The sequence below is a fragment of the Mytilus edulis genome, chromosome 3 (assembly GCF_963676685.1).
Source record: "Mytilus edulis chromosome 3, xbMytEdul2.2, whole genome shotgun sequence".
Taxonomy (NCBI): domain Eukaryota; kingdom Metazoa; phylum Mollusca; class Bivalvia; order Mytilida; family Mytilidae; genus Mytilus; species Mytilus edulis.
Genome location: NC_092346.1, coordinates 27277115 through 27300211, shown reverse-complemented (window position 1 = coordinate 27300211; position 23097 = coordinate 27277115). Strand labels below are relative to the sequence as shown.

At 33.3% G+C, this 23097-nt stretch overlaps 2 protein-coding genes across 4 annotated transcripts in view; one reads left to right on the top strand and one right to left on the bottom strand.

The window, feature by feature from the left end:
- The window catches only part of LOC139516126 (coiled-coil domain-containing protein 175-like), a 175156-nt gene that overhangs the window by 42890 nt on the left and 109169 nt on the right, over nt 1-23097 (bottom strand). The window lies entirely within an intron of this gene.
- On the top strand, nt 9706-13959 carry LOC139516104 (tripartite motif-containing protein 2-like). The gene is made up of 2 exons (XM_071305952.1): nt 9706-9771; nt 11349-13959. The coding sequence occupies exon 2, from the start codon at nt 11520-11522 to the stop codon at nt 13077-13079; it is 1560 nt and encodes a 519-aa protein (XP_071162053.1). The 5' UTR covers nt 9706-9771; nt 11349-11519; the 3' UTR covers nt 13080-13959.

Below are 23097 nucleotides of genomic sequence, written 5' to 3'. Positions count from 1 at the left end.
TAGATTTTGTCTTTCGGTCAATCTAAAGTTCTCAATAATTCTTACTGAGAGCGGACTAACAATTTTTTCTATTTGTAGATATGTAGTACTTATTGATCAATTTTGCATTTCAGAAATCTATCTTTTCATTATAGTTTTCAAGATATTACGTAAAAACAAAACAAAAATGATAAAAGTCGTCATTTAAGTTCCTTCAAGGATTCAACTGATAATTTTGGGTAGCTGCCCTTTTGAAAATCTTGTCTTGCTGATCCCTTTTTTTTTCTTTTTTTTTCTTTTTACAGTTTCCTAATATATATAGCTATAGCATATGTTTTGTCATGAGATATCGAGACATGAAGAATCTATTCATAATACTGATTACTTAATACAGTAATATTTTTCGGCAAACTATTTGTTATATAACCCATTCACTCCCAGCATATTCATATTAGAGAGCTTTTATCCATATATTTCAGATGTGAAGAGAAAAAGTAATGGCCTCATCAGTCAAACAACTTTGTACAATTTGCAATGACGATGGAATCTCCAACCCAGCAGTCATCTGGTGCACAGAATGTGAGGTTTTATTTTGTGGAGACTGTGAAAAACCTCACAGCAAGTCGAGACTGTCTAAGAACCATAAAACCATGTCAGCTGATGATTACCAAAAGTTACCTACATTCATGCAAGAAATAAGTAGCCAGTGCCAAGACCACAAGAAGAAGTTTGAACTTTACTGTTCTTTTCATGCCTGTCCATGCTGTGTTCATTGTGTCACTGATAAACACAAGATGTGTCAAGAAATGAAACCTTTGTCAGATATCCTTCAGCAAGTCAAATCATCTGCCTCAGTGCAACTTTTCGAAAAAGATTTAAAGATTGTGAAGGAAAACATAGATACAGCCATAAAGTATCTGCAAACTAGGATCACCACCACCGATACTCAGAAAACCAAAGCCATTGAGAAAATACGGTATATGAGAAAGTCGATTGATGATTACTTAAACAAATTAGAGCAAGACTTACTTAATGACTTAGAGTCTAAACATTTAAAGCTGAGATTTAACATGGCCACACTCGTGCAACAAATGGAACAGCGGGCCAGTCAGATAAACCAAATACAGAGCCAGTTTTCCGAAACGACACGATATACTACAGAGCTACAAAGGCTTATTGCTCTAAGAGAGATTGAGAAAATTACATCACAAACGACAAAATATATAGAAGATTTAGAAAGTGGAGACCACTTCATTGAAAAAAATCTAGAGGTCAAACTTTCATCTGCTCTAAAATCAATTTTACAAGATGTCAATTCATTTGGAAATATCAATATCAATACCACCACTTCTACTCTAAAAATAAAGGCTGGAAGAAAAGATCAAGCCCAGCACTTGATTCCAAAAGTTCCTGGAGTGGAACAAATAAAACCATCCTTGTTGACAAGACTGACAATTCCAAAAGATAAAAAGTCTGTACATATAACTGCCTGTCTTATATTACCTGATGGTAAATTTATAATACTTGAATGCAACAAAAACCAACTACTGTTGTTCAGTAATGATGGCATTTTTATCAGAAAAGTAGTAACATTCACAAAGTGTCCATATGAAGGTTGCCTTGTCATGAATAATACAGTGGCTGTCACATTAGGACGAGTGAACCAGACAGTACTGGTGGATGTAAATAGAAGTAAAATTGTTCAATCAATTGAACTTTCTCACAACTGTTTTGGAGTAGCAAGTGATTGTAAAACTTTGGTAATCAGTGATAGAGACAGCCAGTGTACTACAGTGAATCTGAGTGATATGTCTCAAACCATCTTAGAAGGAATGAGAGGAGTGTATTGTATTTCATTATTCCAAGGAAATATCTATGGTACCAATAACAGGGCAAATAAAGTTTGCTGCTACAAAGCTACTGGTGAACCTCTCTGGACTTTTCAGCTTCAAGACATTACCGTACCACAAGGACTTGCATTAGACAAAAATGGTTTTGTTTATATAGCTTCTTATGGAAAGAGCAGTATACTGGTAGTATCACCAGATGGTAAGATCTGTAAGACAATACTATCAGATGCTGATGGAATCAAAAATCCTTATGCTATAGACATCAACAGAGAAACTGGATTGATGATAGTGTCAAGTCATATAAGTGGTGAGAATAATGAGAAATCATATCCGACAGCTTTTGTTTATAATATTTAAAATGCTCTTTTATTTTATTATCTTGAATAGAATTGTATCTATGCATAGTGTTTAATAATTTCAAGGACATTTCATTTTCCTTATTAAGGCATCCAAATCCTTAATTTGTAGAAGACACATTTGTTCACTTTTTCATATATATATATATATATATATATATATATATATATATATATATATATATATATATATATATATATATATATATATATATATATATATATATATATAAATATAAACATTTTTATCCTATTTTTTTTCAATCACATAACAACTATATTATTCAAAAAAGAAAACAGTAATGGTATGCATCAAAAGGACTTTCAGTATTTACCTTCATTCAAATCAAACAATTTAAAAGTCTGAGACCATGTTCACATTAAGCTAAACTGGTAGTGGTGTAAGTATTCTCGATACTGAAACTAAACTTTACTATGTTAACCTTCCTGTTGATTAGGAGTGCATACTATGGCAAGCCGTTTATAAGATATCTTCTAAAGTATATGAGATATTTTATAAACAATTTTTATATAAGATATCTTATATAAGATATCTTATATAAGATATCTTATATAAGATATCTTATATAAGATATCTTATATAAGATATCTTATATATCTTAAAGCCAGAATTGGTAGCTACGACGTAACCATAACCATAGTTTATAAGATATCTTATATAGTTTATAAGATATCTTATATAGTTTATAAGATATCTTATATAGTTTATGAGATATCTTATGACAATTAAGATATTATAATTATATAAGATATCTGATAAACTATATGAGATATCTTATAAACTATATAAGATATTTTTAAGGCATTCTCTTGAGTGCTGAACAAGTTAAGATAGCCATGAACAGTGTTGGTATAAATAACTTTGACAATTTCGGAATAAACAAACGTTATGACTATGTAAAGCTTACATCAGGTGGAATCTTATGGGATTTGTCAAAGTTTTCTAGACAGGAATATTTCTCCGCTCTATAATCTGTTACACTTTGATGGAAGCTGTAGTCTCTGTGCGGTGTTCCCTTTCGGCAGACTTTATAGAGTTGTTCGTGTCGTAGTGGTCAAAAACATGTGCTGCTATGTGCGCTATAGAAATTCATTGGGACATATTTTTAAATAGTAAGCTGCAAGGTCGCCGCATGTTTTACCTTTCTTAGCAGTAATACATTGAACCAATGCCATACCATCTCTTATGTAAGTTGTGAGTGATGGTATAAAGGAAGGTAGGAAGAGTGCACAAGAGACTTTAGATTCGAATTGCTTCACAAAATCCGACTTGCATGATTTTCTCATGCTGCCGTCACTTTGAAAAGGGGATAATGGAGTTAATGGGTGCGACAATACATGTTCTATGATAACAAGTCTACATTTTGCCGAAATCAGTGCACGTCTAATCACAAGTTATGGATTTATGCAACCTCAAAGTATTTCCCCCGATTTATATTTAAGGTTTGTGTTTGACTTTGATATTGGACTATAAAAACTCCTTGTGATCTTAAGAAAGAGCACAAGTGACAAAATGTTTAGATATGTTCAAGCCTTCCTCGACAACTGTGAGCAAAGAGCCTCGAATATGTCTTGAAGCATGCATTTAAGAAGAGATATATTGATAAGACATTGAGGGTAGGATTCCACACCAAAGGCCATCTATAAAAGGTGATCGAATGTTCTCAGAAAATTGAAGCATATCGATTATGTAAACTGGCATCCACCTTCGTGCGGTACGGTTGGTTCCAAAAATATAATGTTACATTTGAGATGACGATCTCAATAAAGAGACAAATTTCCCTCTCGTTTTGCTCTAACATTTGACAGCTGAATGTCTACTGCTTCAAGGAACATATCCCACTATGTAAATGTAAGTAATACATCACATCCCAATTGCAAATATGTATCTATAAGAGGCTGTATATGAGCTTCGAATAGCTCCGTCATATGAGCGTTATGAATTTTGTTTGGCTTGAATTGATGAAATAGTGCTTCTGAGACAAATGAATTTGATATTATTGATTAATAAAGGTACAAATGTATGAAATATCATAAAAATGTTAATTATTTTACAATTTGCATTAAAAAAATTATGAAATTAAATTGGAACCTACTCTATTAAATGCAAAGTATTTGTAGTGTTAAACTTTTACAAAAACTCTTTAATAACGAATTAATTTTGCTAAACTTTATTTGAAATCGTTCAAATAACATAAATAAGGTGTATCAACAATGTATATAATAACAGAAATCATATCACGGATGTTATTTTACAATGTTGACCTCAACACTTTTCTTAGTCGATTTTTCGTTTAAATTAAACTAACTTACTTCAAAGCCCATTTTACGAAAATTGCACCGTACGATTTTTTGACGACAAGTCAAAATGTTAAATTTAACCTTTGAACTACCAATACTGTGATTTATAGCCGTAAAGTCCGAATGACGATTAAACTCCTCAAATAAGCGACTTTTCCTTACTCGGTCACCGTACTATTATGCCAGTAAATACATAAAGGAAAAAAAGTACAAATCTCCCAAAAGAGCAAATATTGATATAAAATCAAAACCCTGACCACAGGCACACCTTCGATATATGTACAAACAGACAGTAAAAGTGAAAAATTCCAAAGATTCAAAAAGTATAAGAGTTATACAACTATATAGACCCATAATGGAAAACTTAATGCCTCCTCCACTACGGCGGGGCATAAACATAAAAGAATGTATTATTCTGATATGTATTTGCATTCAGTTAGTTTTAAAATTAATCTGTTATTACAAAAACAAACCATAAAATTAAGGAGAATATTGTAAAAAGTGACAAAAAAGGGGAAGTAACTGAAATTTATTGAAACAATTTTGAAATAGACAAATTGTTTATGAACTTAAATTACGGTAATTGGTGTTAATAAATTGTGAGTTGGACACCAAAGCCGTCAAGTGGAACTATGCACTTAATGGGTCACTTAATTTGACAGTTAACACAAAAGAATAACGAATTGTCTGGTATTTCAAAGGAAAACCACCGTCATGAAAGTCAGCCTATAAAGCCTGAAGAATCCGGGTGAAAACGGGTCATTTTCCAAATTCACGGTTATTTGACGACCCGGCATGTATTTAAAAATAGGATATAATTTGGAAAAAAGGCAGGACAGGAGTTTTATTAAACTAGAGGCTCTAAAGAGCCTATGTCGCTCACCTTGGTCTATGTGAATATTAACACATTTTTTAAACAAGATACCCCAAAGATGATTGTGGCTAAGTTTGGATTAATTTGGCCTAGTAGTTTCAGAGGAGAAGATTTTTGTAAAAGATTACTAAGATTTACGAAAAATTGTTAAAAATTGACTATAAAGGGCAATAACTCCTAAAGGGGTCAACTGACCATTTCGGTTATTTGACTTATTTGTAAATCTTACTATGCTGAACATTATTGCAGTTTACAGTTTATCTCTATCTATAATAATAATCAAGGTAATAACCAAAAACAGCAAAATGTCCTTAAAATTACCAATTCAGGGGCAGCAACCCAACAACGGGTTGTCCGATTCATCTGAAAATTTCAGGGCAGATAGATCTTGACCTGATAAACAATTGTACTCCATGTCAGATTTGCTCTTAATGCTTTGGTTTTTGAGTTATAAGCCAAAAACTGCATTTTACTCCTATGTTTTATTTTTAGCCATGGCGGCCATCTTAGTTGGTTGGCCGGGTCAAGCCTCACATTTTTAAAACTAGACACCCCAAAGATGATTGTGGCCAAGTTTGGATTAGTTTGGCCTAGTAGTTTCAGAGGAGAAAATATTGTAAAAGATTACTAAGATTTACGAAAAATGGTTAAAAATTGACTATTAAGGGCAATAACTCCTAAAGGGGTCAACTGACCATTTCGGTCATGTGACTTATTTGTAAATCTTACTTTGCTGAACATTATTGCAGTTTACAGTTTATCTCTATCTTTAATTATATTCAAGATAATAACCAAAAACAGCAAAATTTCATTAAAATTACCAATTCAGGGGCAGCAACCCAACAACGGGTTGTCCAATTCATCTGATAATTTCAGGGCAGATAGATCTTGACCTGATAAACAATTGTACTCCATGTCAGATTTGCTCTTAATGCTTTGGTTTTTGAGTTATAAGCCAAAAACTGCATTTTACCCTTATGTTCTATTTTTAGCCATGGCGGCCATCTTGGTTGGTTGGCTGGGTCAAGCCACACATTTTTTAAACTAGATACCCCAATAATGATTGTGGCCAAGTTTGGTTTAATTTGGCCCAGTAGTTTCAGAGGAGAAGATTCTTGTAAAAGTTAACAGACGACGCCGGACGACGGGCGCAAAGTGATGAGAAAAGCTCACTTGGGCCTTCGGGCCAGGTGAGCTAAAAAGGCAGGATGACAATTTATTTACAAAATGTCAGGATAAATTAATAATAAAAAAAGGCAGGACGATAAGAGTGAAAAATAAACAGGCAGGACAGCAATTATAACTACAAAAAAAAGCAGGACTAGATTTTTCATCCTGGCACCAATACAACTCAAATGGTAGCTCTCTTAACAAAAAAAACCCGACTAAACATTGACCAATGAACTATGAAAATGAGGTCAAGGTCAGATGAACCATGCCAGACAGACATGTACACCTTACAATCAACCTATGTGTTGTGTACAAGTTATCATTTTGAACAACTTATGATTTGTACAAAAAAATTGTACAAATTATAATTGGTATTTTGACTTTGTACAAATTGTTATTTGTACAAAAAGCGCTTGTACAAATTATAATTTGGACAAAATTTGACTAAAATTCACTTAAAACGTGTACAATAATTTATCGTATTGTTTTTGTGCTAATAAAGTATTGGTACACTGTAGACACTTTTCAATGCGATTTGTAAGTCATTTTGACTCATTTATATTGACTTCAAGTTATAAATTGAACTCCTATTAACTGGTCTTTCAAATGATCATTTGCAAAAATAAAATTTGTAGTGTTCAATAAAATAGCTAGCATTGTTGATCAACATGATAAATTCTATCAAAAAAATCTGCAATTTCCTGAAAATAACACAACAAAGCACAAACATAGTAATACCAAAGACAAATTGCATGAGTTGATTTCTAAAGTAAAATGCAAAAGAGGCATAAGAGTTGCTTATCATTTACTTGATATTTTTCTTCTCAGTCTATGGTGCATCCCATATCCTCTAAAGCGGTAATGGGAGAGAGTTCACTGCACATATAATTACTGAAACAAAATCGTTATGGTCAGAATTAGTTAAAGTCCATGGTCGACCAAGACATCCGCAAAGTCACGGGTCTGTAGAGGGAGCAAATTCTGATGTCATATGACACACAACAGTGGTTTGAAGGTTTGACTTCATCTTCTTTGCATAAGGAACTTTTGCCAAGTCTTGAAACAGAGGAAGATTTAAAGAAAGTGTTCAAAGAGGATTAAAAGAAAAACAGTGAAATTAAAATTGATGAGGCCCCTCATGGGGGGGTCCTAGTAATCACATAATCACCATTTTTTTGCCAATATAATCACATAATCATTAAATATTTGCTTATCTTTAGTAATCAAATAATCATAAACTAAAAATACAGTCCTAGGTAATCAAATAATCATGAAATATTTGGCTTAATAATCAAATAATCATTAAAAAAAACGGCCAAGTAATCACATAATCAAAAACCCCATGAGGGCCCTCATTGATGGCACGGATGAAAACACAGATACTGAATTGGGAGAATCAGAAAGAGAACCTAACGATTCTGTAACTGGATAGTTAAACTGAATGAACTTGTACAACTATTGAAGTTGTGTCAGAGGAAGTCGAAACTCCAATCATTCATGCAAATTTCCTGGCCAACAAATCCAAGCGGATGTCCTATTAAGAAATACAAAACAGAAACTGAGCGAATTATCTGTTGGAAACAATGTTATCGTCCCAATTCCACAGTATGACCGAGCACCGACCAATTTAAGGAATATATATACAAGGTTTTGTAGTGGAAGTAGGAAAATTTGGCTATCAGATGGGGACAATAGCTGGTAATTTATCAGGAGTGTTATCGATTTTAATGAGTTAGACTGTCCCTTTGGTATCTTTCGCGCCTCCTTTTTAAGCAGAAACCAACTAGAATCTATTGATGACTCTTCTGTGTCTGTTACACAAATTCCTGATTAACAACTTTCTCGTTCTTTTTTGCAAATGTAAAGGCGGTTGTAACAACTCGAAGTGTAAATGCAAAATGCAGTATGTATTGTGTAATTCAAGGTCAATGTTTGCTCACCTGCTCCAACAAATACAAGTATTGTATTATAGCTTTGTATATACAGTTATCAGTGTGTTTCAAATTGATTCGTAATTGGTTTTTTTTATCATTTGATTTGAAAGATTATACCATGTAAAATATTGTACAAGTTATAAGTGAAATTTAGCCTGATTTTGTACAAATTATAATGTGTACAGGACGATTTTGTACAGATTACAATTTGTACAAAGTCAAAATACAAATTATAATTTGTACATTTTTTTTGTACACATTTTGTCAAAATATGTCGATTTTGTGCAATTTTCAGACTTAAAAGCTTTAATAAAACTTTGGCCGCCATCTACTATCCGAAATGTTTTGTAACCAAAAGCTAGATTCCAATTTTGATATAGAATTCATCAATATAAAAACTGTTTGGATAGTGGATGGCGGCCAAGGTTAAATATGACTAATACACACGAAGATTATGAAATATTTTGACCTAAATTGACTAAAAATACAAATAGTGTTTATTTAAGCGGTCATAGCTTTATTAATTTTTAGGGGAGGTGCCAAAAAAATATATTTTTGTCTTAATAGCATTATCACAAATATTTCTGAATGAAATATCTTGTCCAAACATGTTTCCTTTTTAAGAAGTAATTGAACTTTTAAAAAAGCAAATATTTGATTCTGGAATAATTTCAAACTATGTTAAACCGAAAAGAAATGTATGATGAAAACTAACCAACTTTAGGGGTTTAGCTCTTCTTACACGACTTAGATTCAAATTACGTTTGCTTTTATTTCTGTATAAACTAACTACCCCTCACCCTCAGTGTCTCATTTTTTTTTCATCATACACTTCTTATCAATTTTCCAGAATTCAAAATTATTCCAGATTCAAACAATGTTTTGTTTCTATAATTTAAATCATGCAGTTCTTCATCTGCCTTGAGGGGTTACATGTATCCTCATTAAAAAAAGTTTAACTAAGTTATACTAAAACTTATTCAAAATTGATATTTTTTTTAAGATGTTTAATAAATAAAAAAAATATGAAAGTTGTTTTAATTGAATGTAAACAACAATATTTATCAGATTTGTGTGATAACATACATTGGAGTGTTGTGAAGTAAGTATGCAAAAAAACGCATTTAAATAAAAAAAATTATCCTAGTGTATCAAATTTATATTCATACAAAGACATTTAACTGTAAGGATAAGAATTTCTATTTGAATCAATATTATACGTAAGTGTCCCAGATATTGGACATTTTACTTCCCTGTTCAAATTCCTTTCCGTCAAAATGTTCATGGTAAGAATGTTCAAATAATTCAATTGCACATTTATTTAATTAACTAAAATCAAAATATCATTTAACTCTGGCAATAGTATATCAATACATAAAACAAGAAATCCTTGATTGTTTATAACAGAAAGTAAAAACATAATAAATGTCCAACACAAGAAACGGAAAATTTACTTTATTTGATATATTATTCTGACACAGTCTAAAAATTTCAAAGAGATAGTACATTCTTTTTTTTCTAAATATTTTAATTTCTCAGTGTCACTCCGAGAATGAACTCCAGGTTAGAAATTAAGAGTCTTATAATGTCTCTCAACTTGATCATTCGGTGCAACTTCATAAATATCTGGGGGGACTCTCCAAGATTATAATAGAGTAGATGTTTGACTGATTATTTTTGTTGTTTATGGTCTCTCTGCTTTTGATTTTCAAAAATGGATAAAATATCATTTAAGTTTACTATCAATTTCAGATATGACCTATTTGTAGCTCTTGTAAAGCGGATAATTTTTGCTGTTTGAAGTTTTCTTATGCAAACATACCTTTGGTTCCCAAAACAAAACTAAAAAGGAACAAGAATGTGTCCATAGTACATAGATGACCCACTCCCATTACCATTCGCTATATTCAGTGGACCGTGAAATTAAGGTCAAAACTCTAAATTGGCGTTTAAATTGGGAAGATCATATCATAGGGACTATATATGTACAAAGTTTCAAGTTGATTGGATTTCAATTTTATCAAAAACTGAAAAACTACCCTGAACAAAAACTTTAAAATACACTTTAACCTCCACTAGCACTTTCATTTGCTATGTTTAGTGGACCGTGAAACTGGGATCAAAACTCTAATTTAACATAAGCATAAAAAAGTTATAGCATATGCAATCTGTGAACTAAGTTTCAAATTAATTGGACTTAAACTAAGTACATCAAAAACTAACTTGACCAAAACCTTAAATCTGTAGTGGGACAGACAGATAGCCAGACGAAAGAACGACTGAGCAAACGAACGGACACATAGACCGACATAAATAATGCCCCTTAGATGGGGATGGGACATAAAAATCCATCTTAAAGGACAATAACTCATTTGAGAAGTTGATCGACATACCTCTTCAATCAAATAGATTTTGTCTTTCGGTCAATCTAAAGTTCTCAATAATTCGTACTGAGAGCGGACTAACAATGTCTTCTATTTGTAGATATGTAGTACTTATTGATCAATTTTGCATTTCAGAAATCGATCTTTTCATTTTAGTTTTCAAGATATTACGTAAAAACAAAACAAAAATGATAAAAGTCGTCATTTAAGTTCCTTCAAGGATTCAACTGATAATTTTGGGTAGCTGCCCTTTTGAAGATCTTGTCTTGCTGATCCCTTTTTTTTTCTTTTTTTTCTTTTTACAGTTTTCTAATATATATAGCTATAGCATATGTTTTGTCATGAGATATCGGGACATGAAGAATCTTTTCATAATACTGATTACTTAATACAGTAATATTTTTCGGCAAACTATTTGTTATATAACCCATTCACTCCCAGCACATTCATATTAGAGAGCTTTTATCCATATATTTCAGATGTAAAGAGAAAAAGTAATGGCCTCATCAGTCAAACAACTTTGTACAATTTGCAATGACGATGGTATCTCCAATTCAGCAGTCACATGATGCACAGAATGTGAGGTTTTATTTTGTGGAGACTGTGAAAAACCTCACAGCAAGTCACATCTGTCTAAAAACCATAAAACCATGTCAGCTGATGATTACCAAAAGTTACCTACATTCATGCAAGAAATAAGTAGCCAGTGCCAAGACCACAAGAAGAAGTTTGAACTTTACTGTTCTTTCCATGCCTGTCCATGCTGTGTTCAGTGTGTCACTGATAAACACAAGATGTGTCAAGAAATGAAACCTTTGTCAGATATCCTTCAGCAAGTCAAATCATCTGCCTCAGTGCAACTTTTTGAAAAAGATTTAAAGATTGTGAAGGAAAACATAGATACAGCCATAAAGTATCTGCAAACTAGGATCACCACAACCGATACTCAGAAAACCGAAGCCATTGAGGGAATACGGTATATGAGGAAGTCGATTGATGATTACTTAAACAAATTAGAGCAAGACTTACTTAATGACTTAGAGTCTAAACATTTAAAGCTGAGATTTAACATGGCCACACTCGTGCAACAAATGGAACAGCGGGCCAGTCAGATAAACCAAATACAGAGCCAGTTTTCCGAAACGACACGATATACTACAGAGCTACAAAGGTTTATTGCTCTAAGAGAGATTGAGAAAATTACATCACAAACGACAAAATATATAGACGATTTAGAAAGTGGAGACCACTTCATTGAAAAAAATCTAGAGGTCCACTTTTCATCTGCTCTACAATCATTTTTACAAGATGTCAATTCATTTGGAATTATCAATATCAATACCACCACTTCTTCTCTAAAAATGAAGGCTGGAAGAAAAGATCAAGCCCAGCACTTGATTCCAAAAGTTCCTGGAGTGGAACAAATAAAACCATCCTTGTTGACAAGGCTGACGATTCAAAAAGATATAGAGTCTTTAAATATAAATGCCTGTCTTATATTACCTGATGGTAAATTTATAATACTTGATAGCAACAAAAAACAACTACTGTTGTTCAGAAATGATGGCATTTTTATCAGAAAAGTAGTAACATTCACAGAGCATCCATTTGATGGTTGCCTTGTCATGAATAATACAATGGCTGTCGGATTAGGAGTAGTAAACCACCAGACAGTCCTGGTGGATGTAAATAGAAGTAAAATTATTCAAACAATTCAACTTTCTCACAACTGTTTTGGAGTAGCAAGTGATTGTAAAAATTTGGTCATCAGTGATAGTTACAGCAAGTGTACTACAGTGAATCTGAATGACATGTCTCATACCATCTTAGAAGGAATGAGAGGAGTGTTCCATATTTCATTATTCCAAGGAAATATCTATGGTACCAATATCATTAACGGTGAAGTCTGCTGCTTTAAAGCTACTGGTGAACCTCTCTGGACATTTCAGCATCTAGACATTGCCAGACCACGAGGACTTACATTAGACAAATATGGTTTCGTTTATATAGCCTCTGCTGGAAACAACAGTATACTGGTAGTATCACCAGATGGAAAGATCTGTAAGACAATACTATCAGATGCTGATGGAATCAAACATCCTGATGCTTTATACATCAACAGAGAAACTGGATTGATGATAGTGTCAAGTGATATAAGTGGTGAGAAAAATGAGAAATCATATCAGACATGTTTTGTTTATAAAGTTTGAAATGCTCTTTTATTTTATTATTTTGAATAGAACTGTATCTAGACATAGTGTTTAATCATTTCAAGGACATTTCATTTCTTATTAAGGCATATAAATCCTTAATATTTAAAAACATTTTTATCCTATTTTTCCGAACACATAACATATTGTTCAAAAAAGGAAACAGTAATAGTATGCATCAGAAAGACTTTCAGTTTTTACCTTCATGCAAAAAACATGCGAAAAACATGTCGATAATTGGTACATTGGTATGCTGTTTTACATTCTGACAAATCTATATCGGGCAGAGGTGGCAATAAGCTACGAACTTACAGACTGTTTAAGAAAAATTTTGAACCGGAGGAATACTGCAAAATAGCTTTACCCTTCAGTCACAGAAGTGCTTTCGACAAATTTAGATGTGGTGTTGCTCCCCTAAGAATTGAAACAGGGAGATATGAAAATATTGTTTTAGAAAATAGAGTGTGCCATATATGTGACGTTTTTATTGAAGATGAAGCGCATGTTTTATTAAGATGTCCTCTATATGACGATTTTAGAAACCATTTATATCATGTTGCTGAAACTTTTAATGATAATTTTAATACTTTAGATGATAATCAATAGTTAGTGTTTTTATCCTCAGATGTAAATATGATACGTATGTGTGCCAAAACCTGTCAATTGATTTTAAAAAGACGTAGAAATTTTATATATTGTAAATAGTATTTTATTTCATATTGTGTATTATATCTATGCATTTTAATAGTCTCTTATAATTCTGTATATAATGGCTCTCATTTTATCTAGTGTTATTTTACAATGTATAAAGATTGATTGTGACTTGTTGAGAGATGAGACTTTAATAAAACATTGAATGAATGAAATGCAAATCAAATAATTTAAATGTCTGAGACTGTGTTCGCATCAAGATAAACTGGTTGTGGTGTAAATATTCTCGATACTGAAACTAAACTTTACTATGTTAACCTTCCTGTCAAGACAGTGTACACTCTGAAATGTCTCGCCTAATTTACTTATGCCTGAATTTATGTTGAAATAGAAATAAGTAGAAGTGGTATGCCAATTAGACAACTCTCCATCCAAGTCACAATGTATGAAAAGTAAACAATTAAAGGTCAAAGTACAATAGTCAAAGTACAGCCTCGACACAGAGCATTGGCTAACACCATAGATGTAATACCCTAACACTGAACGGCAAGCTATAAAGGGCCCCAGAATGACTAGTGTAAAACAATTCAAACAGAAAAACCAAGACTAATTCATACACAAAAAAACAAACCAAGAAAGGATAAACACTTGTGAACCACAACAAACGACAACCCCTGAACAACAGGTGCAAACAAATGCAGATGAAAGTCTTTAATGTGAAGGTTTATACATAAACTTAACATAATCAAGGTCAGAGCCGAGTGAGTAAAATAAACCAAGCCATTGAATGAATGAAATGCAAATCAAATAATTTAAATGTCTGAGACTATGTTCGTATTAAGCTAAACTGGTTGTGGTGTAAATATTCTCGACACAGAGCATTGGCTAACACTGAACAGCAACCAATAAAGGGCCCCAGAATGACTAGTGTAAAACAATTCAAACACAAAAACCAAGACTAATCCATACACAAAAAAAACCAAGAAAGGATAAACACTTGTGAACCACAACAAACGACAACCCCTTAACAACAGGTGCAAACAAATGCAGATGAAAGTCTTTAATGTGAAGGTTTTAATACATATTAAACTGAACATTATCAAGGTCAGAGCCGAGTGAGTAAAATAAACCAAGCCAGACAAACATGTACACCCTATAATCATTATAGTCACCAAATATAGTGGTCCTGTTGCTAACAGTGCCTGACATCCAACCACAAAATCAACATTGAGCAATGAGCCATGAAATTGAGGTCAATGTAATATAAACACAGCCAGGCAGACATGGCTCATTGTTAAAGGCCATACGGTGACCTAAAGTTGTTAATTTCTGTGTCATTTTGGTCTCTTGTAGACAGTTGTTTCTGGCATTGGCAATCATACCACATCTTCTTTTTTATATGTACAACTTTGTTCCATACACTAAATATAATAATTGACCTATTGTTTATAATATCTGAGAACTAAATCAAACCATAATAAAAAGTGCATGATACGTTCTTCTTTTTTTTCAAAGAATAGACACGATAGATATGGGATAGGTACAATCCTGAAACCCCGGGTCTTTTTTGCCAAATCTTTATTTCCCGGGCCTAATTTGACAGTATGCTTTTTTTGCAAAATATGTTAATTTAAAATGATTGTGCACTGATAAAAGCATCCAGTCAGTCAGTCTGTTGTGCATATTCTCTGATTTATTGCTACAAATGTATAATCTAGTAATTTCAAACAGATTATATATGCAAGCCTCAAATCTATGCCCGGCTCAAATCTATGTCCTTTTCGCAAATCTATGTCCTTTTTAATATTGCGTCATAGACGTTCCAAATCTATGTCCTTTATAGTCTCAAATCTATGTCCTGTAGTGTCTCACATCTATGTCCTTTATTTACTCAAATCTATGGCCATTTTTGGCTCAAATCTATGTCCTTTCATCGACGTAAAACATAACAAAACGTCATCAAGTAAACAATGAAAAGTTAACAATTACAGGTGTTAGTACGGTCTTTAACACGGAGCATTAATTCACACCGAACAAACATTGTGCAAGTGGTTTATATGACAAAAGCAAGGTTAACATTTTAACTATTAATACACATGGTTTAAAATTGCTTTAGGTTTTGTCTTTAAAACTGGAGGGAAATCTGTCAAACTAAAAGACAAATTGAAAGAGTTGGTATTGCTTTGCTTCATAAAAAATAGAATGGCCAACGTAGATACAAGTATCTTGTCTTAGGGAGGAATAAATCCTTCTTTGTAAAGGATCACTCTGATTCAAACAAAAAATTCTCTGAAACTGATATTATCAAGATATTTGATTTCTTGATTGACAATATATTTGTTACGTTCGGAGGACGTGTATTTCAACAGACTGTCGGCATTCCAATGGGAACAAACTGTGTCCCTCTACTTGCCGACTTGTTTCTTTATTATTATGAGGCTTACTTCATGGAGGAACTTCTTAAGAAAAAAGACAAGAAGTTAGGTAAGCAATATCCTTTAACTCTACTTTCCGCTATATAGATGATGTTCTTTCACTAAATTTTTCAAAATTTGGTGACTATGTGGAACGCATCTATCCCATCGAACAAGATATAAAGGATACTACAGATACAGTTAAGTCAGCCTCATATCTTGACTTACATCTAGAAATTGACAATAGGGGTCGGTTGAAAACAAAACTTTACGACAAAAGAGATGATTTCAGTTTTCCAATTTCCTTTATTATCTTTCGTCCCTCTTTATGATGATAGTGGACGGATGGAATATTTTCAAAAACGTCAACTAGAGATTTATCCTCTTAAAATGTTTTCTGACAATTATCAGGATATCTTTACTCCTAATATTGTGGAATATTTACAATTCAAATTAAATTTGTTCATGGCGAAACAAATTGGAAAAAAATTAAAACATAACACAGATTTGAGACCTTATCTTTTTTTATAACGGACACAGACTTGCGAATGACGTCGCGATTGAAAATCGGACACAGATTTGAGGCCGAATCATTTTTACGGACATGGATTAGCGATTGACGTCACGATGGGGCATAGATTTGAAAAACCGACACAGATTTGAGGTCGTACACAGATCTGAGGTTTACATATATATATCATAAACCCTAAAAGACACATGCCATACGTTGGCTAGTTTGTGCTCAATAGAAGGGCAGTGACATTTTTCGTCAGTTACTTGGGAGTATAATACAGTTTTATTATACTTCACGTTAAAATTCCACATATTGATTGGCTTATACAGTGCAAGGTAAACAAATTACTGAACACAATGTATATAACTGATCAGGAGACATTTTTTACAACCGCAAACAAAATTGCGGTCGTAATATGACCCGACAATTGTTCGTTCAAAGTTCACATTTAGGATTTTGTATATTTTTTATGATATTTGCTTTTGATTAATTGATCATAAAACTTTAATACCCAAGCTCACCTATTGTTTGTTAATAAAAATGGAAGTAGTGATTGACACCTGTAAAAACATTAATGGATGTGTCAATTATGTCCCAACAGACAATATAACTTTATACTGCACTCGTTCTATTTGAGCAGTCAAAATGCGTTGACTGTATATTTCTATGTCATATACAGTCACTGACCCGATATCACTTTTCCTAATGAATAGTTAAATAGAAGTTGCCGAAATGACATTTAATTATTCATACGACCTCATCCACCTGTTCTTGTTTCAAATACATACAACGATGCGTGGAACGACTCAACCTTGTTTCTTTTGCAATAATTGGGAAAACATATTTCATTTATTAATATTTTTTGTTTGCAACCTATATAGACAATAACTGTTTAGTGTCTTTAAATATCAGCTGTGTTTGTACGAGACTAAGAAACAAGGTGTATGCGAGTTTTCAGCGAGCTATTACACCTGTTTCGAGCCGAGTACAAATACAGCTGATATTTAAAGACACTAAACTGTTATTGTCTTTTTCCTGCAATAAAATCTGTTTATTATTTGTGTTTTGAAAGACACAAAGACACATGTTTTGCATTTATTTTCGTTTGAAATGGGATTATCCCTTGAGGTCCGTGTAGTAATACGATTCAGTAATCACACATTCAGCTAAGACGGGGTCGCAAAAAAAGAATCTCGAATGGTCAACAACAACACATCGCTCAAAGTGAATAATTATCTATTTTAACATAACAACTAATTTCAACAGTAAAAACAAATAACAAAACATTGTCCAATTTGAAACAGGAGTGTACGAGTTGTCCTACGCTTCAGACTCAACATTCACTAATCATGCATGCTGAAATTGACATGGTTGTTTTTGTTACACAATCATACACATTCAAGTTTTGAAATCGAAAGTTGTCATTGTAGAAAAGACTGCTGTTCATGTGTGTATGTTATCAGACAATTGGTGCGATTCTTATTGCTCTAAAGAAATGTTTGAAAACATACAGAACGTATAAAAGTAATCGTTAATTAGGAGATAACTGTATTGTATTTTAAGCTCCGACGGCATCAATTGGGGATTTGATGGTCGCAAATTAAGTTTAAGGTGAAAAGTGAAAGTGAGGCTTGAATGACAGACGTGTGAAAAAGAAGAGAGAAGATTTCGAGCATAATTTTTCTATTTTCAGTACTTTGTATAGTGAACACTTGCACAATTTTTATTTATAGTCCGCGTTGTACATATTAAAACCCAGACAGGCAGTTCCCAATCAACATCAACTTCCAGTCAACCTTTTTCTACCTGGCTTGGCATTTGTCGTCCTTCCATTGACCACCATTTTTGAAAACTTTTCATCGTAAACAATCTCCATTTAGTGAATTTTTCCAGTAGACATTTACATTTATATTTGTGTCGTCATACATCTGAACCAGAGACATTATCCTTGCTTAATATCTCGCACAAATACAGTCTTCATAAATTCATATAAAATCATCCTTTGGAGGGGGGGGGGGGCTGTGTACCCAGTGTGATTGTCATCTTAAAAGTGTAATTATTCATCCTAAAGTTTGGAAATATATATATAACTTGAACTAACCATCTACAACAGGTGAACCTCTTTAGATAATCTCTACTTATTGACATATAACTAGAACTTGTTAATCAAAATTGGTCAGTCGTGGGCTTTCCACGCTATACCTCATATATCAACTACATAAAACTCTAAGTTACTTATGTCAACATCAAAACTAGAGAGATTTTTAGAGTCTGAAACTCCTAATTTACATGGTATCAAGCAATATACTCCAATACTACTAGCAGATAGCAAGGGATACCAATTATATAACCAAAGAAATTATAACACCGTTGAAAAAGAAATCCAGTAGTGGGGTAATTCTGGTTACTCTACAGCTGATGGTCTTCAATACATTAAAAGAAATATCAATAGAGCAATAAGAAACTTTGGAAATATTTGGATTTACATCTGGCTCGGAACATGTGATTTAACCGTCAAAGAGAAAGATCATAAAATTAACATTCGGTCAACTTCAGATTCTTCCATTATCCACCTCAGTGAAAAATTTCAAGAAATTGGGCGCTTCCTATCAGGCGTCCCAAAAGTTAGGTATACTATTCTGAAAATTCCACACTACTCAATTGAAGTTTACAATAAATCAAAAGGTCATCAAAATTACACAGAATATAAAGACAACGATAGCATACTTTGGAACCAAATTGATACCATAAATCAAGAAATTGACAGTATAAACTCTGCTATAGGGAGTCATTCTCCATTCTTCTCACTGGACTTATATAGAAACTCAAAATATAAGAAAGGCAAGCACAGAGATAGTTGTCAAAGGCACATATACAATTTCAACTTCTACACTGACGGCATTCATCCTAATCATCTCTTATCAAACGTTTGGCTAAAACGAACGACAAATCAAATTTCACGAGACTGTTGGTACTGAAATCTCTACAAGAAATACATCTTTGGAGTAAGTGTGGGCTTTCTACGCTAAACTCCTCGCAACAACCTATTAACAAGTCATCAAAACAACTACTCATCAAATTTTGGTCAGTCATGGGCTTTCCACGCTAAACCATTCTCACTGAAAAATCAATTCATAAAGATAAACAAAAAGGATGGCGACGGGAGGTTCTCCAAATATTTCACAGCCCATGGTACCATCCTCTACTTCAACTCTACGTAGAAGCAATAGATCAAAGTCAAACATATCTCTGATCCAAAAGTAAAAAAATTATGAACTTAATAAACAAAAGGCCATTGACAAAAAGAGAAATGATTGTAACTCATCACATATAAGATATGAAATGAAACCGAGAAACAATTTCTGCATAAGTTTTAGTACTGCAGCATATGAATTGGTTAAAGAATTTCTACATAAATATTTTGACAAACAACAATGTCAAGAGGAGTATGCAATAGCAGTCGAAAATGGTTTAGACAAATCCAACGCCATTGTTGAGACAAGATTTAGGATATACAACAAAAAGAGAGATGATTCAATCGGCAATCAACACAAGTAAATTGCTATAATACAACATCTAGAGTCTTGGTCAATGGGGTCAAAACGGATAAATTTGTTGACAATGTTCTACCAATCATACTAGAACAAATTACTAGTAAGGAATCAGAACTGGACTCTGTAAACAATGACATTCAAAGAACACTACAACCAATCGAGGTAAACCACTGGAGTAATATCTCACTAAATAAAGATATTCCATATGTAACTGAACAAAGCAGTATAGAGTATACCCAAATCTCTCAAACCGAGGACCAACAGAATGTCACAATTTACTTCTGTCCTATGTGCAATAAAAAGGCAGGCGAACATACTGTTGGTTGTGAGCAATGCGATGAATGGATACATTTCAACTGTGCCGGACTAAAAGACAGTGATATTGAAAAGATTAAGGACAATCCATTTGTCTGTCGACTATGTATTGAAAACAACCTATATAGTACTGAAATTGTCCATAACAACACTTCTGTAAACAACACAGTCATTGATATACTTCATTTAGATCAACAAGAACCAGCAACCGAACTCTCAAAAGACAAAGACCAATCCACGCAACCAACAGAAGATGAGATGAAAATAATCCAACAAAATATCCAGATTGTTGAAACAAACAGTAGCATAGTTATAACAGAAGAAACGCAACCTAAAGACCAAAATATGCTAACAACCTCCAATTCTGTACAGACATTGGCGCAAAATAAAATTGCGATAGAATCAGAACAAAGACCAACTGTAAAGGAGAAAAAGACCAGCAATCAAAATAGTCTAAACCAGAGTAAAGGCCAACAAAGAAAATCTAAAGATGTTGAAGAGTTAAAAAAATACATATATGAGCTGGAAAACAGACTTAAAAATAGAGACCAGACAATAAACCTTTAGGAACGAAAAATGGCACTATTAGAAGGTAACATACTAATAGCAAATCAACAGATGAGAAATAGTGAACAGACTTATCACATGTTCAATCAACAACCAAACAACCAAGCAAATCACAGTGGATGTCAATCTCAATGTCAATATCAGCACCTCTCCAACAACATGCGTGCATTAGAACAACAAATGTCTCAGCATATGTGTATCACTACTGCCCTGACAACACAGCTTGCAATACAATTGCAACAGTCTCTTTCATCGACAAGAAACCAAATACCACCAGTAAATATCAATATGGTACCACAACCAGCTCCGTACATACAAGGACAACCGCATTTATACCACTAATATCCGATGTATAATCATGCTTCTCAACCAACTATGCAGGCAGGACTATTCAATCAATATCATGTTCCGCAAGCAACTAACTTTGCATTCCATCCTAGTCAAGGAATCACCAACTTGAATGCAGCCCACCATAATCAGTACATACATCAAAGTACTCATGGTCATCAAAGTAGAAATCATGTTAGACCAACACAGGCTTCATATCAGAACCAAAATAGACAAGCAAATGGGCAAATTCCACCACCGCCAACATACCATCAAGCCAATCTACAAAGGTCATCTCATTATCATCAAAATAGAAACAACAACCAAACAATGATGACTCAACATACCAATACAAACGCTAAAGCATCAAGCAATACATTGGAAAAACAACAAGCAAATACTACACATGTATTATATGCTGACAATTCAACAAAAGTCGTAGCTCAAGTTCCAACAATTATATGCTCTGATGGACAAAACAAAATGGTGCATAGAAATAACGTAAAACCTCACCACATACCAGGTAGACAACCAACAACAGAAAGCAAGCATTCAGAAGTAACAATAACTGAGAACTTTCAAGTGTCAGCTTCATTAGTACAATCAGAAGTAGCACCTTTGCCTGGTGAATAGATCAAGGAATCAAATCAAATAGTTCATAAGGAGGAAAATTCAATCAAACAAATGACGGGAAACAATCAAGATGCAATTGATGAAGGAAGACAGAACCAATCGAACTCTTTTTTAGAAATTCCGAGCCTCAAGAACAAACCACCAGACATCCCCAGAATGGCAACAGAAACACTCAACAGTCACGTCAGAGATTAAATATAATTACCTGCAACATAGAGGGGGTAAAGGGAAATGCAGCATATCTTTCAGATCTAAGTAAAGAACAAGATATTATCTGTTTACAAGAACACTGGTTATGGTCTTTTGAACTTCAAAAACTGGACGAAAAATTGGCAGACTATAAGATATTTGGCCGGAGTCACGATTGTAATGAACCAATAACTAACTACCAATTCCAAGGGGAAGAGCAGGCGTAGCTATTGCCTGGCCGCAAAAATTTGACAAAGTGATTTCAAAATTGGATGCCGGGAATGAAAGAATTATAGCAATAGAGATCATGTCAGTACCTAAACCAACATGCCTCATAAATGCCTACATGCCAACAATGCAGCACAATCTTTGGATGAGTATAAGGGATGCCTTGACATCATATTTAACATCAAGAGCAAATATGATCAGTCACACAACATCATCTTATGTGGAGATCTAAATGGAACATTGATATCAACAAGAAACAACAAGCATGATATTAGTCTCAAACAATTTACTTCCGATAATGGATTAAAACCAACTCGAGACATCCAAGCAAAACCTTCATATTTTCACACAGATGGAAAGGCTACTTCTCAAATTGACTATATTCTGTCTAACAATGACATCCTACTATCAACCAGTATTTACTGTCAAGATCAAGTAAACACATCAACCCACGTAACAGTAAAAGCTTGTACAAATGTGTATCTAGAAATAAAGAAGAACAGTAAATCTAAAGCAAATTCAGTAGCATATAAATTAATATGGGAAGAAATGGATAAAGACATATACATAAATGAGATTGATAAACATCTTCAATACCTTCCATCCGATGAAACTACAGTTGATGA

What these genes read in the sequence shown, in the direction of transcription:
- LOC139516104 (XM_071305952.1), top strand. Translation starts at nt 11,520, where the DNA reads ATGTCAGCTGATGATTACCAAAAGTTACCTACATTCATGCAAGAAATA.